Raw genomic sequence first — 15,628 nt, forward strand, 5'->3', positions numbered from 1 at the left:
GAGTCCTCTTCTTCGGTCCAGACTGAAACATCTCAGCAGCTGTTGGAAACATTGTGATGAATGTGGTTCAGACCTTCGTGCCCCCCTTCAGGATGAACTGTATTAACTTTGGTGATCCTCTGACTTTTTTATCTAGCGCCATCATCAGGTCAACATGTTCAACACTTGGCTTTATGACCAAATACTATTGCCTCCCTTTCTACATTGTTCAAATTCTGTTTATTCTTTTAAAAAGCAATTGAACACTCTGTTGGTCAAACAAGTTTTTTTCTAGACAAGGGTTGACTGTGATTTATGTATTTTTCTTTTTTCTATTTTTTTGTATTGTATCTGGCTTTATTGGATTTTCTTTAACTTTATAGTATCTAATTTTATTGTACTGTATCTTACTTTATTGGATTGTATCTCACTTTACTGGATTGTATCTCGCTTTATTGTATCTCACTTTATTGTGTTGGATCTTACTTTATTGTATTGTATCTAACTTTATTGTATTGTATCTCACTTTATTGTGTTGGATCTTACTTTATTGTATTGTATCTAACTTTATTGTATTGTATCTCACTTTATTGTATCTAACTTTATTGGATTGTATCTAACTTTATTGGATTGTATCTCACTTTATTGTATCTCACTTTATTGGATTGTATCTCACTTTATTGTATCTAACTTTATTGTGTTGGATCTTATTTTATTGGATTGTATCTTACTTAATTGTGTTGGATCTTACTTAATTGTATTGTATCTAACTTTATTGGATTGTATCTCACTTTATTGTGTTGGATCTTACTTCATTGTATTGTATCTAACTTTATTGGATTGTATCTCACTTTATTGTGTTGGATTTTACTTCATTGTATTGTATCTAACTTTATTGGATTGTATCTCACTTTATTGTATCTAACGTTATTGGATCGTATCTCACTTTATTGTTTCTAACTTTATTGGATCGTATCACACTTTATTTGATTGTATTGAACATTATTGGATTGTATCTCACTTTATTGGATTTAACATTATTCGATTGTATCTCACTTATTTGTATCTCACTTTATTGGATTGTATTTTGCTTTATTGTATCTCACTTTACGCTTTATTGTATCTCACTTTATTGGATTGTATCTCACTTTATTGTATCTCACTTTATTGTATCTAACTTTATTGTGTTGGATCTTACTTCATTGTATTGTATCTAACTTTATTGGATTGTATCTCACTTTATTGTATCTAACGTTATTGGATCGTATCTCACTTTATTGTTTCTAACTTTATTGGATCGTATCACACTTTATTTGATTGTATTGAACATTATTGGATTGTATCTCACTTTATTGGATTTAACATTATTCGATTGTATCTCACTTATTTGTATCTCACTTTATTGGATTGTATTTTGCTTTATTGTATCTCACTTTACGCTTTATTGTATCTCACTTTATTGGATTGTATCTCACTTTATTGTATCTCACTTTATTGTATCTAACTTTATTGTGTTGGATCTTACTTCATTGTATTGTATCTAACTTTATTGGATTGTATCTCACTTTATTGTATCTAACTTTATTGGATTGTATCTCACTTTAATGTATCTAACTTTATTGTGTTGGATCTTACTTCATTGTATTGTATCTAACTTTATTGGATTGTATCTGACTTTATTGTATCTAACGTTATTGGATCGTATCTCACTTTATTGTTTCTAACTTTATTGGATCGTATCACACTTTATTTGATTGTATTGAATATTATTGGATTGTATCTCACTTTATTGGATTTAACATTATTCGATTGTATCTCACTTATTTGTATCTCACTTTATTGAATTGTATCTTGCTTTATTGTATCTCACTTTACGCTTTATTGTATCTCACTTTATTGTATTGTATCTCACTTTATTGTATTGAACATTATTGGATTGTATCTAACTTTATTGTATTGTATCTCACTTTATTGTATTGAACATTATTGGATTGTATCTAACTTTATTGTATTGTATCTCACTTTATTGTATCTAACATTATTGTGTTGGCTCTTACTTAACTGTATTGTATCTAACTTTATTGGATTGTATCTTCCTTTATTGTATCTAACTTTATTGTGTTGGCTCTTACTTAATTGTATTGTATCTATTGTATCTAACTTTTTCGATTGTATCTCACTTTATTGTATCTAACTTAATTAAAAGCGATACAATAAAGCAACTTTATTGGATTGGATTGAACATTATTGGATCGTATCTCACTTTATTTGATTGTATTGAACATTATTGGATTGTATCTCACTTTATTGGATTTAACAGTAAAATACAATAGAGACTACATTACAATAAACTTTGTTGGATTGTATCTCGCTTTATTGTATTGTATCTCACTTTATTGTATCTAACTTTATTGTGTTGGATCTTACTTAATTGTATTGTATCTAACTGTATTGTTTCTAACTTTATTGGATCGTATCACACTTTATTTGATTGTTTTGAATATTATTGGATTGTATCTCACTTTATTGGATTTAACATTATTCGATTGTATCTCACTTATTTGTATCTCACTTTATTGGATTGTATCTTGCTTTATTGTATCTCACTTTACGCTTTATTGTATCTCAATTTATTGGATTGTATCTCACTTTATTGTATTGAACATTATTGGATTGTATCTCACTTTATGTGATTGTATTGAACATTATTGGATTGTATCTCACTTTATTGTATCTAACTTTATTGGATTGTATCTCACTTTATTGTATCTAACTTTACTGGATTGTATCTAACTTTATTGGATTGTATCTCACTTTATTGTATCTAACTTTGCTGGATTGTGTCTAACTTTATTGTATTGTATCTCACTTTATTCTATCTAACTTTATTGTGTTGGCTCTTACTTAATTGGATTGTATCTAACTTTATTGGATTGTATCTTCCTTTATTGTTTCTAACTTTATTGTGTTGGCTCTTACTTAATTGTACTGTATCTAACTTTATTGGATTGTATCTCACTTTATTGTGTCTAACTTTACTGGATTGTATCTAACTTTATTGGATTGTATCTCACTTTATTGTATCTAACTTTACTGGATTGTATCTAACTTTATTGGATTGTATCTCACTTTATTGTATCTAACTTTACTGGATTGTATCTAACTTTATTGGATTGTATCTCACTTTATTGTATCTAACTTTACTGGATTGTATCTAACTTTATTGGATTGTATCTCACTTTATTGTATCTAACTTTGCTGGATTGTATCTAACTTTGCTGGATTGTATCTAACTTTATTGTATTGTATCTCACTTTATTCTATCTAACTTTATTGTGTTGGCTCTTACTTAATTGGATTGTATCTAACTTTATTGGATTGTATCTTCCTTTATTGTTTCTAACTTTATTGTGTTGGCTCTTACTTAATTGGATTGTATCTAACTTTATTGGATTGTATCTTCCTTTATTGTTTCTAACTTTATTGTGTTGGCTCTTACTTAATTGTATTGTATCTAACTTTATTGGATTGTATCTCACTTTATTGTATCTAACTTAATTAAAAGCGATACAATAAAGCGACTTTATTGGATTGTATTGAACATTATTGGATCGTATCTCACTTTATTTGATTGTATTGAACATTATTGGATTGTATCTCACTTTATTGGATTTAACAGTAAAATACAATAGAGACTACATTACAATAGACTTTGTTGGATTGTATCTCGCTTTATTGTATCTCACTTTATTGTATTTTACTTTATTATGTTGTATCTCACTTTATTGGATTGTATCTCACTTATCATGTTAGCATGCCAACATTAGCATTAACTCTGCAGTTCAGCCTCACAGAGCTGTTAGCATAGCTGCAGACTCTTGTTTGTGAATTTAAGATAAATTCTGCGAATCCAATGTTTACAATGAAGACTTTTTGTAGTTTCTCAGATGAATACAAAGATTAACACAGTCTCCTCAAAGCAAATAGAAATGCTCTTTATTGTAACTCATGGTTAATCATTCACGTCACCATTCATCTGTTACATCACCTGCATCCAGATGTGAAAACAACAACAACAACAACAATAATTATACTGTCATTCAGTAGTTCAGTATGTACAGCAGCAGGGCGGTGCCGGACAGGTGAGTCACCGTCAACGAGTCTGACCTTTGACCTCAGTCGTGTTGTGTTGTCTCAGGAACCTGTAACTGCACATTTCAATATACTGTATATAAGGTTAATAAAAATACGACATCATCATCATGACATCATGCATTCAGCAGTTAAAATATCAGACGCTGACAGTGATACGCCCTCACGACGTCGCCCTGTGTGTTAAAATAATTAGATTTTAAAAAAAGAAAACACACTTTTAAAATGTACAAAAACAAAAGAACAAAATATGGAACAATCTTTGTGTCATCATGGTGTTAGTCACAGCAACCAACTTCCTGTTTCTTACTACACACAACCAATCAGAACAAAGCAAAAATCCTCTCATCAAACAGCGTCAGTCATTCCTTGAAAAAATATCAAATTAAAGAAAGGAAAAAAACGAAATCATCTCAACGTAAAGTGACCGATGCTCGCTCACTCCAACTGACAAATCGCACATCTTCATCCAGTTTTTTAAAAAATTTTATCACAGATACAGGAAGCGTGCGGTGGCGAGGCCGACATGGTGGTGTGTGTGATGCGGGATGTAGCGGCGGTGTTTTTGGCGTTTGCAGTGAGAGTGAATTCATTCTGACAGACTCCACAAAGTTGTGTGTAAACCTGCTGAAATCTGATTTAAAGGTGCTGCGAGTCTCATTTTACCTTCCATAAAACATATTACTACAACAACAACAACAACAACAACAACAACAACAGTGGCATAATGACTGTAAACAAACCTCTGAAGTTCTGGATGTGTTTGACAGTTTGGTGTTCAGGACCAAGACAGTGAACTGAAATAGCTCTCGGTTTATGCTGGAAAATAACTTTACGCATTGGGGGCGCACTGGATTTTACCATTTACCATTATTATTTAAATGGTTGGCCAGTTTTGCAAGCTTTAACTGTTGTAACAGCAAAGGCAGAAAACCAAGCAACCTCCAGCTCTCACGAGTCAAGCCAATCCGGAAGTAATTTAAACCTGCATCCTCTCTAATGGCCAGCAGGGGGCGACTCCTCTGGATTGTATAGACGTCTATGACAAAATGTTTCTACTTGTCAGCTGATTTATTCCCTCAGTAAACACTTTCCTGATGAGTTTCTGGTCTCAGTCGCTAGTTTCAAGTCTTCTTCAACACAGCATGATGTTCATTTAGTAAATTATGGTCCCATTTAGAGGAACAGAGACCAGGAAGCAGGGGAGGCTTTAGGGCGGGGCTACAAGCTGATTGACAAGTGCAAAGAATCTGAAAGGAAATGTAGTCTGTGAATGTGATAGAGGTCGACAATCGTCTCAATTGTTTACGGTCATTATACCAAGCTAGCTGTATTGATTAGATTTATTATAATATAGAATCGTACATATTGCACCTTTAAACTGTCCATTCAGATCAAGGTTCAGTTTTAAATCAACTTCTGTGTTTCCTTTTTATTAGTTAAAGGTGTTAAAGAAGGTGAAACTTCATAGATTAAAGTTATCCATATGTTTGTGGAGATCAGATATGATGCTGATGGATATTAATAGTTTCTAGATACATAACTATGTGTGCTCACGGTGTTACAGATGTACCGTCTGTGTGTTAATGATGATGTTCATCAGTTCAGTTCACTTCGAGGTGTGGAGGTGAAAAATGTCAGTGTAAAGATCTCCAGCTATTTTCCATCCTCCCCCACAAAAAGTCTCTTTTTCATCCTCCGTCGTCGTCGTCTTTGATGGTGAAAATGTGTCATTCTCTTTTCTCAACATTCATGTATTGATATAATTCACCTTTTTGTTTTAAATGAGTTTACATTTTCGTTTGAAATAACAAACATGCCACTTCTTCTATGTAGGTTTAAAAAATAGCTGCACATCATTTGGTCACGAAGCAACTCTAGCCGACGCTAAAATGTCTACAACCTGCTTATTGGACAAACCAGAGCTGCACAGAGTTCAGTCGAGTTGCTGCTCTTGAGCTCTGGTTTTAAGGTTTTCATTGTTCTTGTTCACTGCAAAATAGTTTTTGTGTATCTGTGTGCACGGTGTACTTAGATAAAATAGGGCAGTGGCTTTTGCTGTGTTACAAAGAAAAACCAAGGAGGAGACAGTTTCATCACAGCCAGCGGGGGTTGAGTTTTTGACTTTGACGTCTGATGTCGAAGCAACTGAAGGTGATTGTATTGCTTTCGTACGCCCTGGGTACCCTTTAGAGTCGTTTTTGTACGCGTATGGCTCCAGTGAAGTTGTGAAACAATTTGGTTAGGTTCAAGCAACAATACTACTTGACTTTTTGTCTCACACAGAAAACAAACACTGGTCTCCGGGATTAACGTCTGGTTTCTGATCCACCAATCCTCCTCAACCATCTCTTTACTCTGACTTTTATGTTACTTATACTAGGCCTACTTTTAGCATCAATGACGCTGCCATGTTCATTGGTACCAGATGCTGAAAGACGTGACAAGGCATTGATATTTGACACCATGGGAATGGGCTGCTATAGGTCTCAACATTCAAGTTAACAGTAATAAATATGCAACATCCGGTTAGACTTTTAAAAAATTTGGTTAAGTTTAGGAAAAGATCAGGTTTGGGTTAGAATAAGTGGGTTAGTTGCATAAATTAGCTTAGGTTGCATCACTAAAAAGAATCAATGCTGACATTTTATCACAATCAGTTGATTCAAACTGGGCTCAGATATTTCTTAATGAATAGTAAATTAAATGTTTAGATGTCACACGCAGGCAAAGAAAAAAAAAAGGTTTTCATTTCAAAGAAACAGAATTTAAAAAGCTATTTGAATTTACATCCTGAAGTTGCAAAGTTAAATAAAGCAGTAGAAAAACATAACTAGGTTTCCGTTACAGGTTGGGACTTTGAGGACGACAATAATACAAGAAATAAATGAACTGAGTAGCAGCTTGTTTATAACACTTTTATAAAATATTAAATGATAATCTTCAGTGACGAAGCCGGTGTATTAGCTTCTTGCTGCGGGATGTTAAACATCACACTGTGATCAAACTGTCTCCTTGTTTTACTTTCAGGTGCTGGGAAAGAAATGCTGTCATTTTGACATCGTAGCTGGCTAAGCCAACAGGAACAATCCTTTTGAAAGATCGCTAACAGGTATATTCCTGCAGTCAGCATCTGTACTGAAGCTTGACTCATTGTCAGCAGGAATGTTGTTTTAAAGCCCGACTGCAGCTGGAAGATCCATAATAAAAATATTTAATCTTGATTTAATCTGACGTCTGATGGAAATAAATCTGTCTGTAGCTTCGGAAGGCTTCATCAGTCTAACCTACAGAAGGTGTGACCTTTAATGTATAATCTCGTATATATAGAAAACATTTAATGCTATGTGACTGGGATTAACATAAAACCTTCAGTGAGGTCAACAGTAGAAGAGAATTCCACCACTGCAACCAAACAACTGAGCTTTAACATTATGAAGATTAACTTTCATTTTACTGCTGCGAGAGTAACAAACCCAGAGGACTCTTTACCTGCAGCCGTCAACAGGACACGTCTTTCTCTGGCTGCTCTTATTTCACAGTTTAAAAAGTTCTTAGACAAACGACAAAGCTGACAGAGCCGACCAGGAAGTGTCCCGACATTGTGCCGAGTCACACCAGAAGATTAGGCGATTTGAGGATATAATTGCCATATAGCGTCAAAAACAAGGTATCTCTACCCTTTAATATCTCTGGGTATGTTAGGCCACCTTAGGTTGTAAACTAATAAAAACCTGATTTGTGGCAATACTTGATTTTAACATAACTTTATAAGCCGTTGCCAAAAACACAAAAGACATTTCTGTCAGATTATTTTATCCAGTGATAATTCCTTGATTTGTCTGAAAACCTACAATATCATGATAAAGGCCTATATAGTTATATTGATATTGTGATTTTAAAATTACACGATGAAGGATGAATCATCCACTCCTGGCTAACATTATGCCAGCCAAAACAGCTCGCAAAGCTAGTTGGCTAGCTATCAGTTTGCTAGCTAGTAGCAAGTCAGCTAGCCAGCTCAGAAGCTAACTAGAGAAAATGATGTGACATCGGAATACAAATCATAATGCATCTTTATACTCCAGCAGAGGAGAATTATGGAGAGCCTCAGCTTCCCGTGGACCACCATGGGACCTTATTTTGGAAACAATATGTACGTTAGTCAATGGAGAGAGACAACTAATGTTTAGATCCTGTTTGAATTACACACACGATGTTTGTCAGTTTAACAGATAATTTAATATAACGTTACTGAAGCTAAAGTCACCAACGCTGACGGTACTGAAGCTAATGTTACTGAAGCTAACATTACTGAAGCTACCGTGACTGAAGCTAACATTACTGAAGCTAACGTCAAAAAGCTTCCATGTGTAGATGATGTGATAAAATACCAAGAGTTGTTGGATTAAACACATCAGGTGAGATACGTCTGTGCATGGAACATAGCTAACTTACCTAGCTATTAGCAACCAAGCAATCAACGTTAGCTTAGCATTACAGCGCTAACATGTTGGTGACGTATATTATGTGTGACGAGAGATGTCGTTTTTTAAATGGTTTCACACAAAACTAAACGTTACTTTAGAGTTTTACAACAAACTGTGAGCTTCTTGACTTAAATTATTTTTAAACTGACAAACATCATGTGTGTGTAGCTCAGGGAACAATTCAAACAGGGTCAAAACATTAGTTGTCTCTCGTCGTGGATTACTGCACATGTTTTTGGACCTCCGGTTCTGCGGTGGCTGAAAAAACTCAAAACACAACTGCAACTTAAGGAAACACAAGCAAATGAAGAAACCAACTTCAGCATTTGCTGTAAATGTATTCTTTTTTTGCCTTTTTTTCTAAATGCTAAATTTGTTCTTACATTGCAGTGTGTTGAGCTCCAGACTGTTGAGACTTCAGCTTGTAAAAGGTCACCAAAACCTGAACTCTAAGCAAAAAGATCCACGTGGATTTACTGTGAATTCTCTTAAATTAATTTAGTGTGAACTGTTAAAAATGCTGGTGTGACCGGGCCTCTTCACTTCCAGTTTAAACCCACTGTAGTTGCTCTGCTCTCAGTTTTCATACTAGCGGCAAAAACTTCCAAAACTGGGATAAAAGACACCATTAAAGAAGATTCTTCTTCTTGTGATCTATCCACACCTGCCTCTGTGCTTCCACATCTTGACATGCAGGTTGATTCTTTGCGCTCGCTGAGCAGTTTTGTTATTTAAACATTTCTACAGACATCTAAAAACTGAAGCTTATCAAACAGTAGTCCTGCAGAAATCTAAAAGTCACTGCGTTCAAACCTTCAATGTGAATCACATCAAACCCGAAGCCTGAGGCGTCTCACTGAGCATCTGACTAACAGTGAGCTGTTGTGATGATGGCGGCGGCGGCGGTGCTGATAATGATCTTTTTTCCGTGCGGTTTCGGGATCCTGCAGTGATCCAGGAAGAGTAGCGGATTGTGGGAGCTGCGGCCCCAGCGACGTCAGAAGAGACAGACTTTCTTCTTCAGTTCGTTTCTCTTCCAGACGGAGAGGTGGTCGAACTCCTCGATGGACATCCCGAAAACACTGAAGAACTCCTCCTGAGAGAGGTGTCTCTGCAGGGGCGAGAGACATACAGAGACACAGAGAGAGAGAGAGGGAGTTCAGTGAATACCATCTACCTGAGCACATCTGTTAGTCTAACTGTGAGTGAAGCCGACAGTTTTACCTCCAGCCTGGTTCTGTCCACGCCTGGGGGCAGCTTGCTCCGCCCTCTGTGAGTCACCACCAGCATCTCATAGGAGTAGATCTACAGAGATCAATAAATCAATCAGACAAGGAGCTACAACAGAGAGCCTAAAGCCTGATTTAAACTTTTGTTTCGAATCCACGTCAAAGCCTACGCTTAGCCGCGCACACTACACCGTTGCCTGACGTGCACCTCCCCAAAAAAATTTAACTACACATTGCAGCGACGCAGACCGAAAAAACTGTGATTGGTTGGCTTGGCAAAATTGCATTTCCTGCGAGCCCACAGGAAGTGCTCCTGCTTTTAAGCCAATTTTACCAGCAGCCAAACAAGCTGCTGTAAATGGTGGGTACGTTTTTATTAGCGTCACGATACCCACAAAATGACTTATTTCAGAAATTGATCTACTTGGTTAGATAACATTTGAAAAGTTTAGAAAAGCTGCACGATTATCATTTTACCCCCATTCAAGTTAGCGGAGGGCTAAACTGGAAGTTAGCCGGCTCGGCCAGCAGAACTCCACACAGTGGACGCTACAACGCTACCGCCAACTAGCGTTTTGGCCGTGTATTTGCAGAATGAAACAGACCCCAAGCATAAATGTGTGGCTACGTGCGTAGACTCGACGCAGAAGTATAAATCAGGCTTAAGTCCCTCCCCTTCCACCCCATGGGACCTTATTTCAGTAAAAAATAAGTACGGTAGTCAGAAACGACTAATGTTCAGATTCACTTTGAATTGTGTTCTGAATTACACACATGATGTTTATCAGTTTAAAAGACAATTTAAGTCAAGACCGTCACAGATTGTCATAAAACTTTAAAGTAACATTTAGCTTCAGTCATTGAGAGAAACAGTTACACGACACATATGAGACTTTTGGTTTTTGCATTTACATATTTTCACAGTCTTATACTTACATATACAGACAAACTGCGACTTTCTTGACTTAAATTATCTTTTAAACTGATAAACACCATATGTGTAATTCAGGACACAATTCAAACGGGATAAAACAGTCGTTTCTCGCTGTTGACTGCCGAACATATTTTTTCCAAAATAACATCCCGTGGTGGTCCACTGGAAGGGGAGGGGCTTAGGCTATCTATTAATATTAATAACATAAAGCAAAAATAGCTGAATTAACATTACTACTTTGTGGAATTAAAGCATCGGTTCACCTAAATTACAAACTTCTCTGACACAGTGAAGTGTGTTTGTGTGGATTTACCAGAGTAATACATTAAGATATCTCTAAACCCGGACAAATGAAACCAAAACTAACTGAATGCCAGTCAACAGCAGAGAGAAATAGTGTTTTTTTTTTAAGTTTGGGTGAACCGACCCTTTAAATATAATTATTAGTAGCAGTTGTTATTAAAAACAAACACGGTGCTGTTACTTTATGCTCCAGCATGCTGGGGAGGGAGTTTCCTCGGTCCATCCTGGAGTCTCCGTTCTGACACACATGATCACATCAACACGTCAGTAACACAGCCACTTATTAGTGATTAGAAAATGTTTGCATGAATGAATCAGACCCTTACCTGAAGCTCTGCAGGAGGAGAAAGAGGAGAGAGAGAGTTCAGAGAACATTACTCACAACTCGATGTTTCACGTCGGCTAAACAACATCAAGCTGATAAAAATATTACTGTAACGTAGCAGTAGGAGTTTCCCTGACTTTCCAGCACTTTGTGTGAAGCTCATGAGTGCCCTTTAAGTAAAAGTATCTGTACAACAGTGTAGAAATACTATGTTACAAGTAAATGTCCTGCGTTCAGATTTTTACTTGAGTACTTAAGCTAAAAGTAGTAGGATCAAAATATCACATATGTACATACGTAGTACTTTGACTTTTGATACATAGTACATTTTGATTATAATACTGTACTTTTACTTGTGATAGAGTACTTATACACCGTGGTATTGATACTTCTACTTAAGTAAAAGATCTGAGTACTTCCTCTACCACTGCTCATTAGCCAAACTGCACATGAGTATTATAATCTGATTGATTTTAAGCTTCAAATTTTTAGATTTTAGCTGATTAAACATCTGATAAAGATTTTTAAAAAATGTAAATGTCAGATATTGATAAATAATGTGGAGATAAAAGAGGGTAAAACTGTTAATATACAGATTTAGGACAACATGTATCTGATATGACTTGACTGCGTACCTGCAGGAGTTTTGTCAGACGAGCTGAACTCTGCCGACTGCAGCTGAAAACACACAGAAACACGTTCATCGCCGTCATCATGGAACTCTGCTGTGATTGGACGTTTCTGTTCAGAAGTACTCACCCTGGACAGACCGGTCTTAGAGGATGCTGGGAAATACACAGACTTGGAGGTGTTGGACCCTGCAGAGGAGGAGGTCAATAAAATAGAGAAGGGAGGGAAACTCTTCTCAGAACAAATATACGTTTCTGAAAGTAACCCTGCTCAACAACATATATGTACAACGACACATATGACTGTTCCCAAAAACGACATGTACAAGCGTAGGCAAGTATCAGGTGTCACATGATGTTTCCCAAGTGGAAAACGTAGTAGAAATCTGGAGCTGTTATGACCAATACTCAAACGACATTTCCACCACATGGCTTTTATTTGCCTGTTTGAGTTTTAGCCTTTGTGAACACAAACCGGATCAGATATGCATCATCCTCGTATTTGTTCAATTCAGGAACCGGACCTTTAGGTGTGAACCCGCCCTCAGAGAGCAGAAATAAAGCGAATGTGACGGTGATAAGGAACATGAATGAAACGGGACGCCCATGTTGCTGATAACGTACTGATAGATCACTTACTGACGAGGAACTCACATTATTATTATACAGGAATTTAACTCTTAAAGAAAGTATTCAGAGATGTCAAAATAACTTGAACCTGCATTTACTCATAAAGATAAATCACTACATAAAGATGCATTTATTAAAGAAAAATGTTACTGTAGTTATTACCAGGCGTAATGCTTCAGTCACTTTATGTTGTCTGTGATCATCCTGACCACTAGGTGTCACCAGAGCTGTGTGTGTTTGTGTGTACTCATCAGAGGAGAAATAGTACTCAGATGTTTTACTGCAGTAAAAGTAGTAATACCATAGTGTAGAAAACATCATGCAATCAAAATCTTCCTTAAGTAAAAGTACAATAGTATTAGCATAACAATATACTAAAAGTACCAAAAGTTAAAGTACTCATAATGCAGAATTACCTAATTTTAAGATTACTATATACTATAATAATTTATTGTAATTATTGAAATATTAATGCGTTAATATTAATACTTAATTGTTTTGGCTGGTGAAAATGGAGCTCAATTCAAATACTTAATTATGTATTAATAACAAAGTGCAAGTACCTAAAATTTGCATTTGAGTACATTTCTTGAGTAAATTTACTTAGAACCGTGGTTTATTTTCAAGATAGTACTTCTGTACTTTCACTGAAGTAACATTTTGTATGAGGGACTTGTAGTGGAATATTTTAATAATGCAGTATTACTGCTTTTCCTGAAGTAAAGTCTAGCAGTACTTCCTCCACCAGGATCTGTGCAGGTGAGGGTTACCTGTGTGATGGCTGCGGTCCGGTAGCGAGCGAGTTTTCCTCCTCAGAGGAGCTGAAGATTTCTCCAGCTCCTCCTTCAGGATGATTTTCCCCAGATTAGACTGAATCTGAAGACAGAAGGAGATACAGAGTGAGACGCAGAGTGAGACACAAAGTGAGAAGAAAAGTGAGAAGAAGAGGAAGACACAGAGTGAGACGCAGAGTATGACGTAGAGTGAGATACTGAGTGAGACACAAAGTGAGAAGAAAAGTGAGAAGAAGAGGAAGACACATAGTGAGACGTAGAGTGAGACGTAGAGTGAGATACTGAGTGAGACGTAGAGTGAGACGCAGAGTGAGATGCAGAGTGAGACGTAGAGTGAGACGCAGAGTGAGATGCAGAGTGAGATGCAGAGTGAGACGTAGAGTGAGATGCAGAGTGAGATTCTGAGTGAGACGTAGAGTGAGATGCAGAGTGAGATGCAGAGTGAGACGTAGAGTGAGACGCAGAGTGAGACGCAGAGTGAGATACTGAGTGAGACGCAGAGTGAGACGCAGAGTGAGATACTGAGTGAGACGCAGAGTGAGACGTAGAGTGAGATACTGAGTGAGACGTAGAGTGAGATACTGAATGAGACGCAGAGTGAGACGCAGAGTGAGACGCAGAGTGAGACGTAGAGTGAGACGCAGAGTGAGATACTGAGTGAGACGCAGAGTGAGATACTGAGTGAGACGCAGAGTGAGACGTAGAGTGAGACGCAGAGTGAGATACTGAGTGAGACGCAGAGTGAGACGTAGAGTGAGACGCAGAGTGAGATACTGAGTGAGACGCAGAGTGAGACGCAGAGTGAGATACTGAGTGAGACGCAGAGTGAGACGCAGAGTGAGACGCAGAGTGAGATACTGAGTGAGACGCAGAGTGAGATACTGAGTGAGACGCAGAGTGAGACGTAGAGTGAGATACTGAGTGAGACGCAGAGTGAGACGCAGAGTGAGATGCAGAGTGAGACGTAGAGTGAGACGTAGAGTGAGACGCAGAGTGAGACGCAGAGTGAGAAACTGAGTGAGATGCAGAGTGAGACGCAGAGTGAGATACTGAGTGAGACGCAGAGTGAGACGCAGAGTGAGACGCAGAGTGAGACGCAGAGTGAGAAACTGAGTGAGATGCAGAGTGAGACGCAGAGTGAGATACTGAGTGAGACGCAGAGTGAGACGCAGAGTGAGACGCAGAGTGAGATACTGAGTGAGACGCAGAGTGAGATACTGAGTGAGACTTAGAGTGAGATACTGGGTGAGACGCAGAGTGAGATACTGAGTGAGACGCAGAGTGAGACGCAGAGTGAGATACTGAGTGAGACGCAGAGTGAGATGCAGAGTGAGACGCAGAGTGAGACGCAGAGTGAGATGCAGAGTGAGACGCAGAGTGAGATGCAGAGTGAGATACTGAGTGAGACGCAGAGTGAGATACTGAGTGAGACGCAGAGTGAGATACTGAGTGAGACTTAGAGTGAGATACTGGGTGAGACGCAGAGTGAGATACTGAGTGAGACGCAGAGTGAGACGCAGAGTGAGATGCAGAGTGAGACGCAGAGTGAGATGCAGAGTGAGACGTAGAGTGAGACGTAGAGTGAGACGCAGAGTGAGACGCAGAGTGAGATGCAGAGTGAGACGTAGAGTGAGACGTAGAGTGAGATGCAGAGTGAGACGTAGAGTGAGACGCAGAGTGAGACGCAGAGTGAGATGCAGAGTGAGACGTAGAGTGAGACGCAGAGTGAGACACAGACTTATTATCGCCTCCTTCACCTTGTTCAGTTCCTGTTTCTGAAGCGCTCTGAGTCCCCACAGCTCATCATCCAGCTCGCCATCCTCCTCCTCGTCTTCATCTCTCTGCTCCTTCTTCCTCCACTCCTTCTCTACAGAGAGGAAAGGAAACAAAGACAGAGGAGAGGAAACAAGGATAGAAGAGAACAGGAAACAAGGGCAGAGGAGAGGAAACAAGGATAGAAGAGAACAGGAAACAAGGGCAGAGGAGAGGAAACAAGGATAGAAGAGAACAGGAAACAAGGGCAGAGGAGAGGAAACAAAGACAGAGGAAAGGAAACAAGGATAGAAGAGCGAGGAAACAAGGGCAGAGGAGAGGAAACAAGGATAGAAGAGAACAGGAAACAAGGGCAGAGGAGAGGAAACAAAGACAGAGGAAAGGAAACAA

At 37.8% G+C, this 15,628-nt stretch overlaps 2 protein-coding genes across 6 annotated transcripts in view; one reads left to right on the plus strand and one right to left on the minus strand.

The window, feature by feature from the left end:
* The window catches only part of LOC119891530 (scavenger receptor cysteine-rich type 1 protein M160-like), a 667,824-nt gene that overhangs the window by 497,018 nt on the left and 155,178 nt on the right, over positions 1–15,628 (plus strand). The gene's annotated exons all lie outside the window — the stretch shown is intronic.
* Positions 3,953–15,628, minus strand: part of LOC119891574 (dematin-like) — a 37,058-nt gene continuing 25,382 nt past the window's right edge. For 4 of the 5 annotated variants that reach the window (XM_038703329.1, XM_038703332.1, XM_038703331.1 and 1 more), the window contains 7 exons: positions 15,223–15,332; positions 13,442–13,547; positions 12,048–12,230; positions 11,414–11,421; positions 11,269–11,325; positions 9,846–9,926; positions 3,953–9,732 (listed from right to left, as the gene is read on the minus strand). In XM_038703329.1, the coding sequence (XP_038559257.1) occupies positions 9,619–9,732; positions 9,846–9,926; positions 11,269–11,325; positions 11,414–11,421; positions 12,048–12,230; positions 13,442–13,547; positions 15,223–15,332 (659 nt within the window). In that variant the 3' untranslated portion in view covers positions 3,953–9,618. The remainder of the gene's footprint in view (positions 9,733–9,845; positions 9,927–11,268; positions 11,326–11,413; positions 11,422–12,047; positions 12,231–13,441; positions 13,548–15,222; positions 15,333–15,628) is intronic. The other variant, XM_038703334.1, reaches the window with a different exon arrangement.

This window comes from Micropterus salmoides, unplaced genomic scaffold (genome assembly GCF_014851395.1).
Source record: "Micropterus salmoides isolate LMB-PRFRI ecotype aquatic unplaced genomic scaffold, ASM1485139v1 Ms_hic_scaffold_7, whole genome shotgun sequence".
Classification (NCBI taxonomy): domain Eukaryota; kingdom Metazoa; phylum Chordata; class Actinopteri; order Centrarchiformes; family Centrarchidae; genus Micropterus; species Micropterus salmoides.